General features: G+C 40.3%; 1 protein-coding gene across 5 annotated transcripts in view; it reads left to right on the top strand.

The window, feature by feature from the left end:
* The window catches only part of LOC149537243 (uncharacterized), a 115,460-nt gene extending 100,343 nt beyond the window's left edge, over positions 1-15,117 (top strand). For all 5 annotated transcript variants that reach the window (XM_089807466.1, XM_089807467.1, XM_089807469.1 and 2 more), the window contains one exon: positions 13,746-15,117. In XM_089807466.1, coding sequence (XP_089663592.1) covers positions 13,746-14,873 — 1,128 coding nt within the window. In that variant the 3' untranslated portion in view covers positions 14,874-15,117. The remainder of the gene's footprint in view (positions 1-13,745) is intronic.
* Positions 15,118-15,988: the final 871 nt, after the last annotated feature.

The raw sequence follows: 15,988 nt of genomic DNA, 5'->3' as shown, positions 1-15,988 counted from the left end.
ATGATGGTGCTTTGATTTGCTAGATTTGAGCGAAGTATTATAGGCGACAGAATAGAGTGAGGGTTGAATCCTACCGAAATCGAAATTAGGCAAGTAGGGAAGATCTTTCACTTCGGAAATGGCAAACAATAGAGAACTCCAATAGGAATTCGCAGTACAAAGAAAATAATCAAAATCACATACGTACGACTACCTACAAACCGTGTTTAAATACCCATCAGGAAAAACCTTTCCGAGGGTGTATAAAGGTAGTCAACGACAACACTTACCAACGGAAACTAAAACAAAAATGGGTCCGAGATATACTAAATCAATCGGCCCATTAACAAAAGTTTGATTAATAATTTGTTTTATGACGGGGATATTACAATCCTTCTGTCCCAAATTTTGCTTGTCGTTAAGCAAATGCAATGCCGGATGCTGTAGAATGTGCTCGCCTTTGCACGCCGTGTTGTCCAACAACAAGTGTCTCCAACATACAAAATATTCCTTTATTGTGAGGTTTCGCAGGGTCTTCTCACCTACTTTGATGATCTCGACCGATTCCAATATGAGCTTCCCTTCTTCATTGAGCGGCAAAAGTTCTGCAACTACTGTGATGTTTTGTCCCACAACTTTCTTAAGGTAGGAGATGTGAAAAATGTTATGAATACAGCTCCCCTCTAGAATTTCCAACTCATAGGTGACTTCACTGATGCGGCGAACTACACGATAAGTACCATAAAATCGTGTCTTCAGTTTTTCTTTCCCCTTTTCCTTCAATGAGGACTGCTAGTATGGCTGAAGTCTGCGATAGACCGATTTGTATACTTTGAAACTTCTATCGATTTGGTGTCTATCGACATACATCTTTTGTTGATTTTGACCTGTTGTAAGTTTTCCTTCAAGCATCTTAGGATGTCCTGTCCCTCCTGAAGCCAGTCTCTCACCCTTGGTGTGCGACTGTCACCCAATACTGTGTCGATGAATGAAAGACGTTCATAAAAGTATAGTGCTTTGAAGGGTGCCATTCTGATGGACATGTGGTAGGTGGTATTGTAACAATATTCCCCAAGGTGCATCCATTCGACCCACAACCATTGTTGTGTCGGAATGTGGTTCCGAAGGTAGCCTTCTAACCACTTGTTCAACCACTTGTTCACAATCTTCGTTTGTCCATTTGTTTGAGGGTGATAACTAGTACTTGGTGACAATTTTGTTCCTGCCAACTAAAATAGTTCTGTCCAAAAGATATTGGTAAATTGTCCATCCCGATCACTAAAAATGTTTTAGGGTAACTCGTGTAGACGAAAAACCTCTTTGAAAAATAGATTGGCTACCTGTGCAACTTGACAATCTGAGGGGATGGCAAAAAATGTGCATACTTCATCAGTCTATCAACTACCATGAAGATACAGTCCTTCTCGTTCACATTAGGGAGTCTAGTAATGAAGTCCATCAAGATAATTTCTCACTTTTGTTTTGGTATAGGCAGAGCATGGTTACCAGGAGACCTGTCTCCTACACCTGGAGACGCGTCTCGGAGACCCCCAGTACCGGAGACACGTCTCTAGGTACCGGAGACGTCCCCAAAAATGTTTGGATGCAAAAGGTTTTGGTTGCCATCTCCAAAGTCCCCCAACCAACAATTGATGTCTCCCACCAAAAATATTGAGCATAAGGCATCATAAAACTCCTAAATCTTATCCTCTATCATCACCCCTTAAAAAATTGTTATTACTTATATCATATATGTTAGTAATTATAATGATAGCCACTATAGTTTTCAAATCAATTTGCTTAATTGCCTCTAGAAAGACTTGTCAATGATGTATAATTATTTCTTTATTAAACAACAATTAACATCTCCAAGTACCCCCGTCTCCTATTTTTGAAAATTAGCCGTACCAGTACCAGTACCAGTCTCCAAGGTCTCCAAGTACTCCAATCTCCTAGTAACCTTGAGGCAGAGGTTGCAGTAACCCGACGGGTAGAGTATGTTTAGATTTGTTTTGCTGGTAGACCGCACACTCTCTTACATACTATAATAGGTCTCTTTTACGACCTTTCCATGAAAACCTCTCCCTGTGTTGTCTGTAAGTTTTGAGGAAGCCTGGGTGCCTAGCCAAGGCTGAGTTGTGTACTTCCTTCAAGATTTTCTGCTTCAATTTGTATTCAGGCACTATCCGATCCTTATGGTAAATGATGTCATTCACCACTTTGTACCGATCATCCTGAGTGTTGCCATCCATTAGCTCATAGGCAAATGTGTTTTTGGAATATTCCACCAACAAATGTACTTTCCAGTCAGCTGAAATTTGAGTCGGTTTCCTGGACAAAGCATCTGCAACCATATTTTTCTTTCCCTTCACATATTCAATTGAAAAATCAAAAGCCTGAATCTTGCTCACCCATTTTTGTTGTCTTTCGTTCAAGTCTTGTTGCTCAAGAAAATATCTCAAGCTATTATGATTAGTATGGACGACAAATTTGACACCCACCAGATACTGTTGGAACTTGGTTAGTGCATGAACAATGGCCAACATCTCTGTCATAAATGGAATATAGACGCCTTGCTTGTGTAAGTTTTCGACTCTTGTAGGCTATGGGGTGTCAATCTTGCATCAGTACTGCGCCAATGCCTTCTTTGGATGCGTCACACTCCAGAATGAATGGTTGAGTGAAGTCAGGTAAGGCAAGTACTGGACATGTGCTCATTACTTCCTTCAACTTATCAAAAGTGTGTTGCATCTTTTCATTCCACTAGAATGAATCCTTTTTTGTTAGATCTATTAATGGTGCGCTGAGTTGAGAGAATCCTTTTACAAACCTCCGATAATAACTGCACAGTCCAAAAAATCCTCGCAACTCAAAAAGTGATTGGGGGGGGGCGGGGGGCAATCAAGGATAGCCTAAATCTTCTCCTGATGAACCTGTACTCCATATTTACTGACAACGTGCCCTAGGTACAATATTTCTATCATACTGATTTCACACTTAGATCGCTTGGTGAACAAAGACTGATCTTTCATGATCTTTACAACTTAATCCAGACGCTTCAAGTGCTCTTCCCATGTCTTGCTATAAATAAGGATATCATCAAAGAATACTAGTAAGTACTTATGCAATTGTTTGTTGAACATGCGATTCATGCATGATTGGAATGTAGCGGATGCATTTGTTAATCTAAATGGCATGACTAGGAACTCATAATGCCCGTAGTGACAACGAAAGACTGTCTTTTCCACGTCTTCTTCCCTCATGCGGATCTGATGGTATCCGGAACAAAGATCTATTTTTGAAAAATAAACTGCATCATGTAATTCATCCAACAACTCATTGATACTCGAAATAGGATATCTATTTTTTATCGTCTTTTTATTCAATGCACAATAGTCCATAGACTCCACCCACATGCGTATCGTCCCGTCCTTTTTAACCAATATCACTAATGATGCAAAAGGGCTAGAATTGGGACAGATCCATCCTTTTTCAAGCAGTTCTTGAATTGTCTTTTTGATCTTATCTTTGAATTTCATGGGATGGTAGTAGGGTATGGTTATGACTAGCTTGGCTTCTGCTTCGAACTCGATAGTATGTTCAAACCCACGAGGGGGGGGTATGCTAGGAGGAAATTCCATAAAAACTTCATCATGAGCACTCAAGATATTCTGAAGATTGTCCTCTTGGTGAGGTGTCCGTTGTCCTTTTATGGGTTCTACCGAAACAAAATAGTGTGCAGTCCATGCAATGTCATCATGCTGAAAGATTGCCTCCATCCGATGTGCTGAAATTTCCTTAGGTCCCTCATTGGCCATTTGACGAAGAGCAACTTTCTTCCCATCGACAACAAAAGTGAAGTCCATTTGTTTGAAGCTTTGAGTGTACTCATCAAGTGTCTCCATCCACTGTATATCCAGAGTAACCTCCATATCATCTAGGTGTACTATAAAGAAATCATCTGTCACAGTGTGGTTCGCCATGGTGATACTCAGTTGGGGAACAAGGTACGTATAGGGCAAAAGTGTCTTTCTGGCGATCTTGACCTAGAATCTTGCATGCGTCTTAGTAGGTAGACCTCTTTGTTTCACCAAAGATGAGTTTATGAAATTTAGAGTGGCTCCGCTATTGAGCATTACCATGACCCTTTGTCTTTGAAGGGTTTCCCATACACGAAACACCGTACACCTTGGGCTTCCAGCTAAGGCGATAGTTCCTTTGCGTTGTACCAAAGATGCAATTCTCTCCGTACAGTTTAGATTAACCATATTGGTGTCCTTGTGGGGATGGTTGTCTTTAGAGCGTAGTTGTTCCTGTTTGTCCTCATCATTGGACACGACTTCAATGTAGTGAATTTTTCCTTTCTCAAGGCATCTGTGCCGAGGTTCCCACAGTCCCTTGCAATTGAAACATAGTTTCTTCCTTCGGTTCTCCTGTCTGGTAGCTTTGTCCAACAAAGGCTTCTTCGGAAAAGGTTTATTATCTTTGTCCCTCAGAAAAACCAGCAGTTTGGAATGTGAGTACCCTCGAGAGGATGATGTCGATGATGATGCCATACTCCAAGCCTTCTTGATGGTCTCTGAGAGGGTGGCAATATTGAACCCTTTTACCCAACCCTTCAGTGGTTCTGTTAGTTCATCCGTGAAAAGAACTATCCGTCTTTTTTTCGGAGATGTCCATGACCAAAACAAAGAGTTTCTCAAATTCCATAATGTACTGGTCAACTGATCCAAATTGTTTCAGTTGTGCCAATTCTTTGAAATTAAGTTCCGGATCTCTACCATCAAATCGATCTATCAATCTCTTAGTGAATTCCGCATAGGTATTTATTTGTTCATGCCCTAGTGTGATGGTGCCGTGATGCCACCATTCATGCGCTACTCCCTCCAAGTGTAATGCCGCAAATATAATTGCTTCTTCTTCTGGCATAGGATTAAGCTAGAAGTAAGTATCGACCTTTATTACCCACGCTTGCGCAGATATGGATTCAGATCCGTCAAATGGAGACAAATTTACTTTACTCAACTTCCTTTTGAGATCATCGTTAAAATATCCTTGGTTTCCGCCTCCTGAATATGTCATTCTCAAATTTGCGTAGTCTTTGTAAGATTGTAGTCAGAATAAAGTAACTATGGTGTTTAGTACTTGTTAAAGCTAGTTGGGTTGGGTAGTTAGGAGGTGAGGGAATGCGTCGGTTGGTTTTCAACCGACCCTTCTATAAGTACTTGGAATATTGTCAATGTACTCACGATGTTTTTGGTATGAATAAATAAACCATTTCCTCACCCATTGGTATTGTGCTATTAAGGTGCCTTCTATGTTTGCTTCATGTATATATCAACTACATTATATCATTTGCATTAATCTGTGAACTTGAGTTGTATTTCCATTCTACATTTTTGGTGTCATTGCCTAAGTCCGAACCTAGAGGTCAATAGGATGGAGTAATGGGAAGGCCCTTTCTACCACGTATACAAGTAACAAATAGTGACATAGAAGAGGAGGAAATAACTAGGGAAGATCGTTGACACGCGATCTGATGACAGTCTGGGAAGTTGCGGTTGAACAGTACGTACAAAGGGAGCCTGTGAGAGAACGGTTCCTAAAGGTATGGTATGCGATGAACTTTCGGTGGCACTAACGGTGTACAATCTACTGGGACAGATTCCTTTGTTGTTGGCACGCAACTGGTTATGTGTGGAGGAAGAAAGAGCCGGGACAAAAAAAAGAAGACACTAAACCAATTCATGCCCTTGATTCCAAACATATATTTGAGGCGGTTACTAGGAGAAGAAACCAAGGAGGAAGTCACCTTGAGGACACTACGTCTCTAGTAGCAGGAGGAGAGACGTTGTAACTTGAAGGGAGGACAAGGGGATTCCACCAGAATCCAAGAGGGGCTAATTGAGCATACAATCAAAGGTATAGCCAATTTGGTCATCTCAGAGACACCAAGAAGGAAGTTAGGGCACAAAAATTCAGAGACACCTGCACAAAGAGACCTCCGACAGGGGCAAAGTTCCAAAGAAGAGGATACTTCCAATAATCAAGAATCAGACTCAGACTCCTTGTCGAAATGGAACTTCCAGTTAGGAGGAGGTGTTCCATTGGGAGGAGTTCCATGGGGAGGAAGTGCTTCGTTGGGAGGAAGTGTTCCATTGGGATGAGGTATTCCATTGTGAGGAAGTGTTTTGTCGGGAGGAAGAGTTCCATCAGGAGGAAGTGTTCCATCGGGAGGAAGAGGAAGAGTTCCATCGGGAGGAAGTGTTCCGTCAGGAGGAAGTGTTCCATCGGGAGGAGGTATTCCATAGGGAGGAAGAGTTCCATCGGGAGGAACTGTTCCATCGGGAGGAAGTGTTCTGTCGGGACAAAGAGTTCCATGGGGAGGAAGAGTTCCATCGGGAGGAAGTGTTTCAACAAGAGGGAAAAAGCCGCACATAATGGCAATAGACAAACAAAAATTGCCAAAGTTCACAGGGGATGGCTCGGAGGATCCCGCTCGCCACTTTAAAAACATGCATAACAATATGGCAAGCCAATGGAGAAAATGACCCAGCTGAATGGCTAAAAGATTTCCTTGCCACACTAAGGGGTATAGCTATTGACTGGTATACGATCTGGAGGCAGCAAAGAAAAACACATGGAGTAATATCAGCACAGCCTTTGAGGAGGAATTCAGACACCTGAGGGACGATGATGAAATAGTAATGGAGATTTATAACACAAGACAAGCAAAGAGTGAATCCGTTAAAACCTATAGTCGAAGGCTAAAAGAGCTAATAGGGAAACTTGACAACAAGCCTACATATGGACTAAAGAAAAGATGGTTCATTGAAGGATTAACACTGTCCCTTAGGAAAAAGATGAAAATAGTTCCACCAGCAACCTTTGGGGATGCTTGTACTCGCGTGATGGACATAGAAAGTGAAAGCAAAAATTCCAAAGAAAGAAGGCATGGAAGCGCTAGTGAAAGTTCCGAAGAAAGCGAAGAAGAATCCAAAACCATCCAAGTCTTGAGAAAAGACTTGAGGCGATTGATGAAGGCAGTGGCAGGGAGTAAAGAAGAAAAGAAAGAAGGGAGAGAACTTTGGTGCACTGACTGTGAAAAACAAGGACATACAAAAGGAGCATGCTCGAAGAAAGCATTTTGCAAGATTTGTCAGGTACTGGAGCATGCAATTAAAGATTGCCCCTACAATTTAGAAACACAGAGTGCTCAAGTATTCCTGACCTAAGGGGAGCAAACTACACCCTCCACTCCTCCGAAGAATACAAATACGGAAGCCTCACCAGAAGGATACATAAATAATAGGAGAGGAAGTAATAATAATAGCAACAACAACAACAATAACAACACACCTTGACATCCAATCCAGTATGATTCCAAGGGGATGCCTATGATCCAATGTAGGAGATGCATTGAATGGGGACATTTTGCACGAGATTGCTAGAGTGGAGGAGGACAAAATGGAGGGATGCTTTGTAAATAGTGTGGGCCAAGCAATCATGAGGATGTGACTTGCCCGAAATAGAAGGGGGTAAATATGATAGACATTGAAGATCCAAAATGTGAGATTCTTGCAGTCACCAAGATGCAAGCTAGAAAATTAGCCTATCCAGATGTTACTATAGAGACGGAAAGATTTCAGGAAGCAAAGGACATTCAAGATAGCATGGGAGAGGAAGGAAAGATGAGGCCTACTTCCAATAGGGGTGTACCAAATATTGTGAGGCAAGTACTAGAAGCCACTATCCTAGTAAGAATCTCTGATTTGTTAGAAACACTACCCCAATTGCAGGTAGCGCTAACTTAGGGGACAAACCTGAAAGGGACAACTTCAAAGAAAAGAAAGGAAGGAGAAGTACGGATAGAAGACAATACCCTACTCACTATATGAAATGGGAAAAACACCAGTGGTAGTAGAATGGAGATATTAGGGTGCAAGCTTTCAAATACCATTGTTGATGGAGGTTCCAGTGTAAATGTTTTATCAGAAGAAACATGGAAGGAGATAGGGAAACCTACACTTTGGCCATCGACATTTCAACAAGTGGGAACCGGACGACATGGAATCAAGAGTATAGGAACCTTGATGGGACAAAAAGTCATAGTTAGTACACAACAATTTGTTTTGGATTTTGTGGTTATCACTTTAGAGAAGAAAGGGTACGATGCTTTATGAGGCAGGGGATGGTTGGTCGTAGCAAAAGCTACCCATAACTGGAAACAAAACACTATATCTATTGAGACTGAAGGAAGAAAGTACATCATAGATCTCAAGAACCAGTCAGTAGGTCAGGACTTGGCATCAAACTCCGAAGGAGAAAACTATGAAGGGATGAAATTAGATGAGGAAGGGGTGCTCAGACTAGGAGAATGCTCAAACAACGACACAAGTTCCTGTAATGGATTATTCCACTGGCAAATGGGAGACTATGAAGTTTTCCATGAAGAATGTAATATGCTGCAAATACAAGAATCTCAGTTGGAAGGAAGCTACCCGGAGGGGTACACAAAGTATAAAGGGAATGGCGCAATAAAGTTATCTACTCTAGAGAGTGAACCTATTAGAGACCTAGTAAATGGTCTAAGTTAAAAAGTATATGAAGAAAGGAATAAACAAGTAACTAGTTATTTTAGAAGTACAGAAGGAGGAAATAAACAAGGAAAGGAAAAAGTGACTAGCAAGAAAACTTTGACTCTAATTCCTATAAAAAGGTTGCTCCACAACCTATTATAATTCACAGCAGACTTCACATCCCAGAAGAAGCAACAACCGTATGTGCACAGAGAGAGGGAAAAGTGGTCATACGAGGGCAGTTCCAGGGAGCAAAAGGGATAGCTATATAGAAGGAGAAGGTAGCCATGCGTTAGGAAGAGGCATTCGTATAGCATGAGGAGGCAATCCAGGAGAAGCTAGCCGTACGACAGGAGGAAGTATCTGTACAGAAGGAACAAGCATCCGTATGTAAGGAGAAATAGGCATCCGTACGGCAGGAGGAAGTAATCTAGGAGGAGCTAGCCGTATGGTAGGAGGGGGCATCCGCACAAAAGGAAGAAGCATTTGTACGGGAGGAGAAACAGGTATCCATACGGGAGGAAGAACAGGTAACCGTACGAAGGAGAACAACATGAAACTAGCTCGTACGGACCTGGAAGGAAGGTGTATGGAGGAAGCCATACATGGAGCAATAAATTTGTAGATTGCCGTACAGAAGGAAGAGGTTCAGATTGTTGTACGTAAGGAAGACATCTGGCAAGCATTCCGTACGGCTGTACGAAGGAGGGCACCAGGCAAGGAGTCCGTATGGAACCCATACTCCATAGCAGGTCCGTATTTACTATTCATTGTCAGCAGGTACAAAGACATTTACTCCTTGGCCGTACGGGCAGACACTACAACTGTACAGATGTAGGAAGAGGTCCATACGGAAGGGTGCCTAATGACACGTCACACGAATGGTTGGCACACTTGGCACATACAAACAAAAGAAATTTGTTGGGAAGTGAGGTATTAGCATATAATGGTGAAATTAAGTACAGGAAACCCTAGCAAAGGGAACATTATTGATTCCAAAAAGAAGCCTGCCACATTGAAAGCACAAAAAGAGATAAGGAAGAGAACAAAAGGTAAGGGAAAAATGGCATAGAAAATCACGACTGAGAATATGACTTTTGCAAGTGTGATAGGAAGTGAATGCAAGACTTGGTTGGAGAAAGCGGAAGAGGATCATGCTTTGAAAAAGGTGATGTGCACAGCCGAGAAAGATAAAATAATTATCATGCTAATCTTTGAACAACCTCCGCCTCTCATGAAGACCTTTGCAATTATGAAAGTTGCCTTTTGGAGGACTTTCTTGGAACTCCAACAGGGAAAAAGCTTGGCTAAGGAATGGGAGTTGGAAAGGAAAACTCTTCAAGATTAATGGAAAGCAGAGAAAGTTGCCATGGAGGAGGGTGGGAGGATAGAGAAAATTGACTTGGAAAGCAAGATTGCCATAGTAGAAGCCATGAAGATGGATGGTTTAAGGGTAGTGCAAGGTGTTCGAACAAAATAAAAGACAGTTGAATGGGAGTTGCAACGGCTACGGGGAGCCCCAAGCACAGGGATGTCCTCCCATCCTTCTTGAAGTCAAAGTTCTTTTTGTTGTTTTCATGTTCAGTAGTCGTTTGGAAGACGTCTTCTAGTTTGGGGGGGATAGATTTAGTCAGAATAAATTAACTATTGTGTTTAGTACTTGTTAAAGCTAGTCGGACTAGGTAGTTAGGACGTGAGGGAAGTACTTGGAATATTGTCAATGTACTCATGATGTTTTTGGTATGAATAATCAATAACTAAACAATTTCGTCGCCCATTGGTATTGTGGTATTAAGGTGCCTTCTATGTTTGCTTCATGTATATATCAATTACATTACTCTATATCATTTGCATTACTCTGTGAACTTGACTTGTATTTACATTCTACAAAGATATATCTTCCTCAAAATTCGCATTATTCCAATCTTCTCTCAACTGTTCTTGAACTTCCTCAAAGGTTGGCTGTTTTCATCTGTGTGGTGCCTCTGTCTGTGGGGGAAAAGACGGCATGGAAGGTTGTGAGCATGCTGGATGAGGGTTTACTTTACCTGACGTTGAGGCCACGCTATGACCATTTTGTTTACTAAATACTTTATTGTTTGCCAATTTCTTGAGAGGTCTTCCATGAGTTGCTAAGTACCATTGATCTGTGCCCGATTCCTTGCAAGTTCTCTTAGTAGCGCTTTGAGTTCGGCAGCCGTGGGTTCTGATTCTGCCGCCATTCTATCAACCGAATGGGATCTTCTTCTCTTCCGGCTATAAACTTTCATTCACTGTCCATAGGCTGGCAAGATTGAAGCTCTGATACCACTGTAATGTTCTGTTCATCCCATGTATTTGATTACAAGTTATAGAACGCTGAATGGCCATATAGAAGGGGTTGCAGGGAGGCCATACAGTAATAAGTATGGTCGTACGGTGTCTGGGAGGATGATGTGGAGGCCGTAGGTCAAAACTAGGAGGCCGTATAGTAACTTGAAGGTCGTAGGTATGTGATGAGGGTGATAGGCAGGCTGTACGGTTAAGGCCGTACATGGAGTTGAGATGCTAAGGCCATATGGTAGGCTTGGTAGTGGCTGAAAATGGATGTCGGTGGGAGGCCGTACATGGTGATGTACAGATTTGGGGGTGTACGGTGATTGCATACCAATGGAGAACGGGGTGGTACGGATGGTGTGACAACAGAGAAGTTTAATGTAGATAAACAAAGAGATTGAATCACTCAATACAAGAGAGTTGATCAAATTAAATACAATGATTTCTCCAATTCGCAATATGATGGTGCTCCGATTTGCCAAATCCAAGTGAAGTATTACAGGCGATGGAATAGGGTGAGGGTTGAATCCCACCGAAATCGGAATTAGCCAATTAGGGAAGATCTTTCACTTCCGAAATGGTGAACAACAGAGAACTCCAACAAGAATTTGCAGTACAAAGAAAATAATCAAAATCACATACCTACGACTACAAACATGTTGTGCTTAAATACTCGTTAGGAAAAAACTTTCCGAGGGTGTACAAAGATAGCCGACGGCAACACTTACGAACGGAAACTAAAACAAAAATGTGTCCGAGATATACTAAATCAATCGACCCATTAACAAAAGTTTGATTAATAATTTATTTTATGACGGGGATATTACAGTTGGTTGATGAAGGATATCCACAGTTGATGGAGGATATCCACAACCTTGTCTATTGTCTAGTCGATACTAACACTGGGATGCTTAGGTGGTAGATCCATGGTGCCTCAAGCCTAATTCTAGGGTAGGGAGGGCCTTTCTCAGATGAGATTGTGTGGGGGTAAATAAAAGTCCGTGGTTGGGAGGTTAAGGCCATGGCAATGCTTCTCCTCTCCACTAGATGCCAAGGCTTGCTCAACATAGTAACCGATATCTGCTTCATATCTGGTACTTGATTCTTTTGTATTTTTCGTTTATTGTTTTGGCATATTATTATTATGAAAACATGTTACTTAAGTTTGTTATTTCCTATGTTATCATCTGAAAGGTTTTATTAGAAATGGGAAGGAAATAGATATGGAAGTTATAAGTGTATTTCATGTTAATTAGATTAAGTTCGTTACTAAATTCTTTAATGATGGATTGCAATATCTGAATGAGTTCATTAAATTTCTCTTTCATATAAAGTAGCTGTTATAACTTTCACTTTATCATTCTGTTACGATTTTAGATGTATCTTAAAATATAGTTTAAATGGCTATGGGAAAATAGCATGTTAGAAATGCGATAATGTAAATAGAGAAGAGAAATAGAATTCCGATATGCTCAAAGACACGTGAAACCAAGTAAAGAGAATGAGAAAAACTCCCCGAAACGTCGAGGTGGGTGTGGATAGAAGATGTAGAGCCAAGTATGTGAGCTATGGAGATGGACCTGTAGCAAAATGGGTGTATGGAGTGCAAAATGTTAATAAAGTGAGAGCTTGAGGAGTTAGAATAACAGTGAGTGAGATTCATAGCTTGTAGAGAAGAACTAGAGACTTGTAGAGATAGTTAGAGAATGTAGGGAGAGCAAAATGATGTCCAAGAAGGGTTTTTATCAGACCTGAATGGAATCCATCATTTTGGGCATTACAAACTGCAGGGCGGCAGGTTTGCAGTGCCCAAATCGCTCTCTGCATGTCTGCAGACTCACGGACGTGAGTGCGCCGTGTGGACTTCTAAATGGCGCGCACATGTCCGGGGCTGCCAAGGCTTTCTTGTGTGGATTTTAGGCAAAGGTTTGGGTTGGCAAGTGACATAAAAGGGTGAATGTTGCAGAATTGTTTCTTAGTCTAAACGGGAACAAGATGTGCAAATGGCACACATCCATGTGGTTATAAAGTTTAAGCCATTACAAATATATATTTAATGTGTATGCTACTGTCTCCTATTTTTAGCTCTTCAGGAAATGCCCTGGGAACGCATCCTTTACTGTCCATCCCAGTCTGAAAATGCCGTGGAACATAGTTTTAAACATCATATGTTGTCTAGTTTGGTTTGTACTTTGTAATCATGGATATGATATATATTTTCATGGCAACGATTACTTGTCCCACTTTTTTCTGTGTAGTGGCGATCTGTTTCTGTTTGTCGCTTTTTGACAATATTTCATTAGTACTGTATATCATTTAAATCTGGGATGTGGGTTATGATCAACATGTTTCCCTAAATGAGTTGATCAAATCTGCATCTTATGAGTTTTAGCCAAGAAATGGAATTTTAAATACATGTTAAACATCATAAGTTGTTACTTTTTTAGTTTTAAGGAATGAGTGTGTTAGATAATGTAGTTATAGACGTGTTGCAGAATTTAATTGCTACGATAATACATGTGCATTGAGCAATTATGTTCTGTTTCTGTTCATTTATCTTTGATACTGTTCGTCTACGCCGGATATCATTTAAATCTGGAATGTGGTTTCTGGTCAACATGTTTCCCAAAAGCAGTTAATCAATTCTATATCTTGCTGTTGTTAGCTAAAAAATGATGTTTTTCTTTACTTGGCAACGAAATGGAGTTTTAAATATTAAAATATGTATATATGCCCCCAAAAAGATCTGTTTCATTGTCTGAGGATTTGAAGCAAGAAATCTACAAAGTGTTTACAATCTCAGACACTATCATTTTCTATTTTAGACCAAACCATTCTACGAACCTTATATGGAAGTTCAATTCTGTATAGGTACAAAGGCACTTGCAGTTACGTATTGAAGCACAGGGAAAGTATCTGCAAAAGATCATTGAAGAGCAACAGAAGCTCAGTGGTGTATTGAAAAATTGTGATCCTTCAGCAGCAGGAACCAGTATGCCTTCATCTGGGGACATATCAACACAGGTCTGTGATATCAAGAAAGACTGGTCTCATATAGCTCAGACTTCAGCAGATCCTCATCATGAGGCTGTTGAGAAAATAGTTGGTAATGCAGCAGTAACCAGTGATTGTAAAAACTGTAGTAATGATGAATCCCGAATAGTTTCTCCTCAGCCAGATCAAATTTCACCAGAACCCTTAGGTTGTGATGGTTCATCCTCAGAAAGCCCAAGGGCTGGGCAACATTTATGTAAGAAAGCGAGGATTGATAATTTGTCCACATCATCAAATCAAATAGGTAAGCATTTTGAACAGACACATATGGACAGCCTTAATCTTGAGCAGCTTGAGAATTTCAGATATGATTCTGTAAATTATGATAACGCCAATGTACCTTCAAGTGACATGAATGAGCAAGCACCTTCTGGATCGAGTTTTCAGCAAAGTGACTTTCCACTTTCAACTCAGCGTGCACATCAATCTCAAAGCTCCCATGCTTTTCCCCATCAAAGTCAGCTTTCTCAAGCACCCCTTAGAGTCAAGCATAGTTCCTCCAATTCACTTATGCAGTCTCATGCAAAATTTATACAGCCTGTTCAGACAATTCAGGCTCCTAGTAGCTGTATGTTGCCTGATGAGTGCATGGCTGAGGAAACACACAAGAGAGAATTGAGCTCGAGTTATAATGATGGAAATTCGACAGGTCAATCAGAATCTTTAGCATCACTTATTTCTCAACCAAGCAACTTTGGAAGCTCTAAGGGAACTGATGGTGAAGGAAATATGATGTCTTCTTATCCTACTGGTTTTGTTTGTCATTGGGATCAGGGATCATTTGGATGTAACAACCATAATAATTTGGGCGCACAGAACATGGGATTTAGAAGACTTGATGGAAATAACCACTTTTGTCCAGCTATAGATATAAGAGAAAGCTATGGACAACAACTTAAACCTGGCTCTGGGTCACTTATCTATCAGCCGGGAAGTTTGCCCTAATCCAAGAATCCTTATTATGCTGGTTGTTGTCTGTGAATTAGTCTGTCAATTGTACGGAGGACATGTTTGTTCATGTTGTACTATTATAGTGTAAAATGCAGTATAGTTCCATTATATAGCCAAAGTCAGCCCTTTTCTGCAAATTTATTATATTTCATAGCAAAAGATTTCCGACTTAATGGCTACAAAGTAAAATATTGTACATCTGATTACTTAAATATTATGTTGATAATCTTGACTTTCATGCTCCTTGAGTTTTGCATTCATGCATCCCAAATTTGTTTGATGGTTGATCAGAGTCTGTGATTTGAAAACTTGATGCAAAACACACACAATCATTTCCAGAAACATCAGCTATTAACATTATGGATTTTGGAAAACTGATATCTTTAATCCAAGTTTCTATCAAAATCATCTGACCTATTTTAGAAATGTGGAAACTTAAAAGTTTAACCTACAGTTTTAATGATGATTAATTGGAGCTGGAAAATATCTCAGGCTTCTTTGAAGAATGTCCACTCACACGTGTTCATTATCACAGTTTTGTTGGATTACGCAACAAGTTAACAGCTGGGAAGCACTGCTATTTCGTAGTAAAAGTTAGTGTTCATATTTCACAACTCAGCTACTTTCTTTGGATTAATTTTTGAAATGGCAACTTATGTCTGAATTGAATAACCAATGTGGCTTTGTTACTCTAGTTTTTCAGTTCCCATTTTGTTAAAAAATGCTATTCTTGTCGTTAATTTGGAACTGCACAGTTGCATTGAATTCCTAGAAAACATTAAGGGCAGTGTTGTTGCCTTGTTTATTTGAGGATATTGAAACCATTTTCTTGGCATAGTAGGAAAACTGTAGCCGTTTTTCTAGAGGAAACAATCATTTTTATTACACTTCACAAGTTCCGGTGGATAGTTTACACACTGCATGAAGTTTTTGATAATTTTAAAAATTTATTTTAGTATAAAACTGAAATAATTTATATAAGCACCAAAGTATTGCTAAATTGTCATACACATGAAGATATTTACAAAGATGATATATTCTATTTTGTGACCAAAATTACAGAATAGTGTAGAAAATATCAAGTTTGTACTATAATTGAGTTTTACTGA

The sequence above is a fragment of the Cupressus sempervirens genome, chromosome 10 (genome assembly GCF_028749045.1).
Source record: "Cupressus sempervirens isolate cs-2001-9-10 chromosome 10, ASM2874904v1, whole genome shotgun sequence".
Lineage (NCBI taxonomy): Eukaryota > Viridiplantae > Streptophyta > Pinopsida > Cupressales > Cupressaceae > Cupressus > Cupressus sempervirens.
The sequence above is the reverse complement of the archived record's forward strand: the minus strand, read 5'-3'. Positions and strand labels throughout refer to the sequence as shown.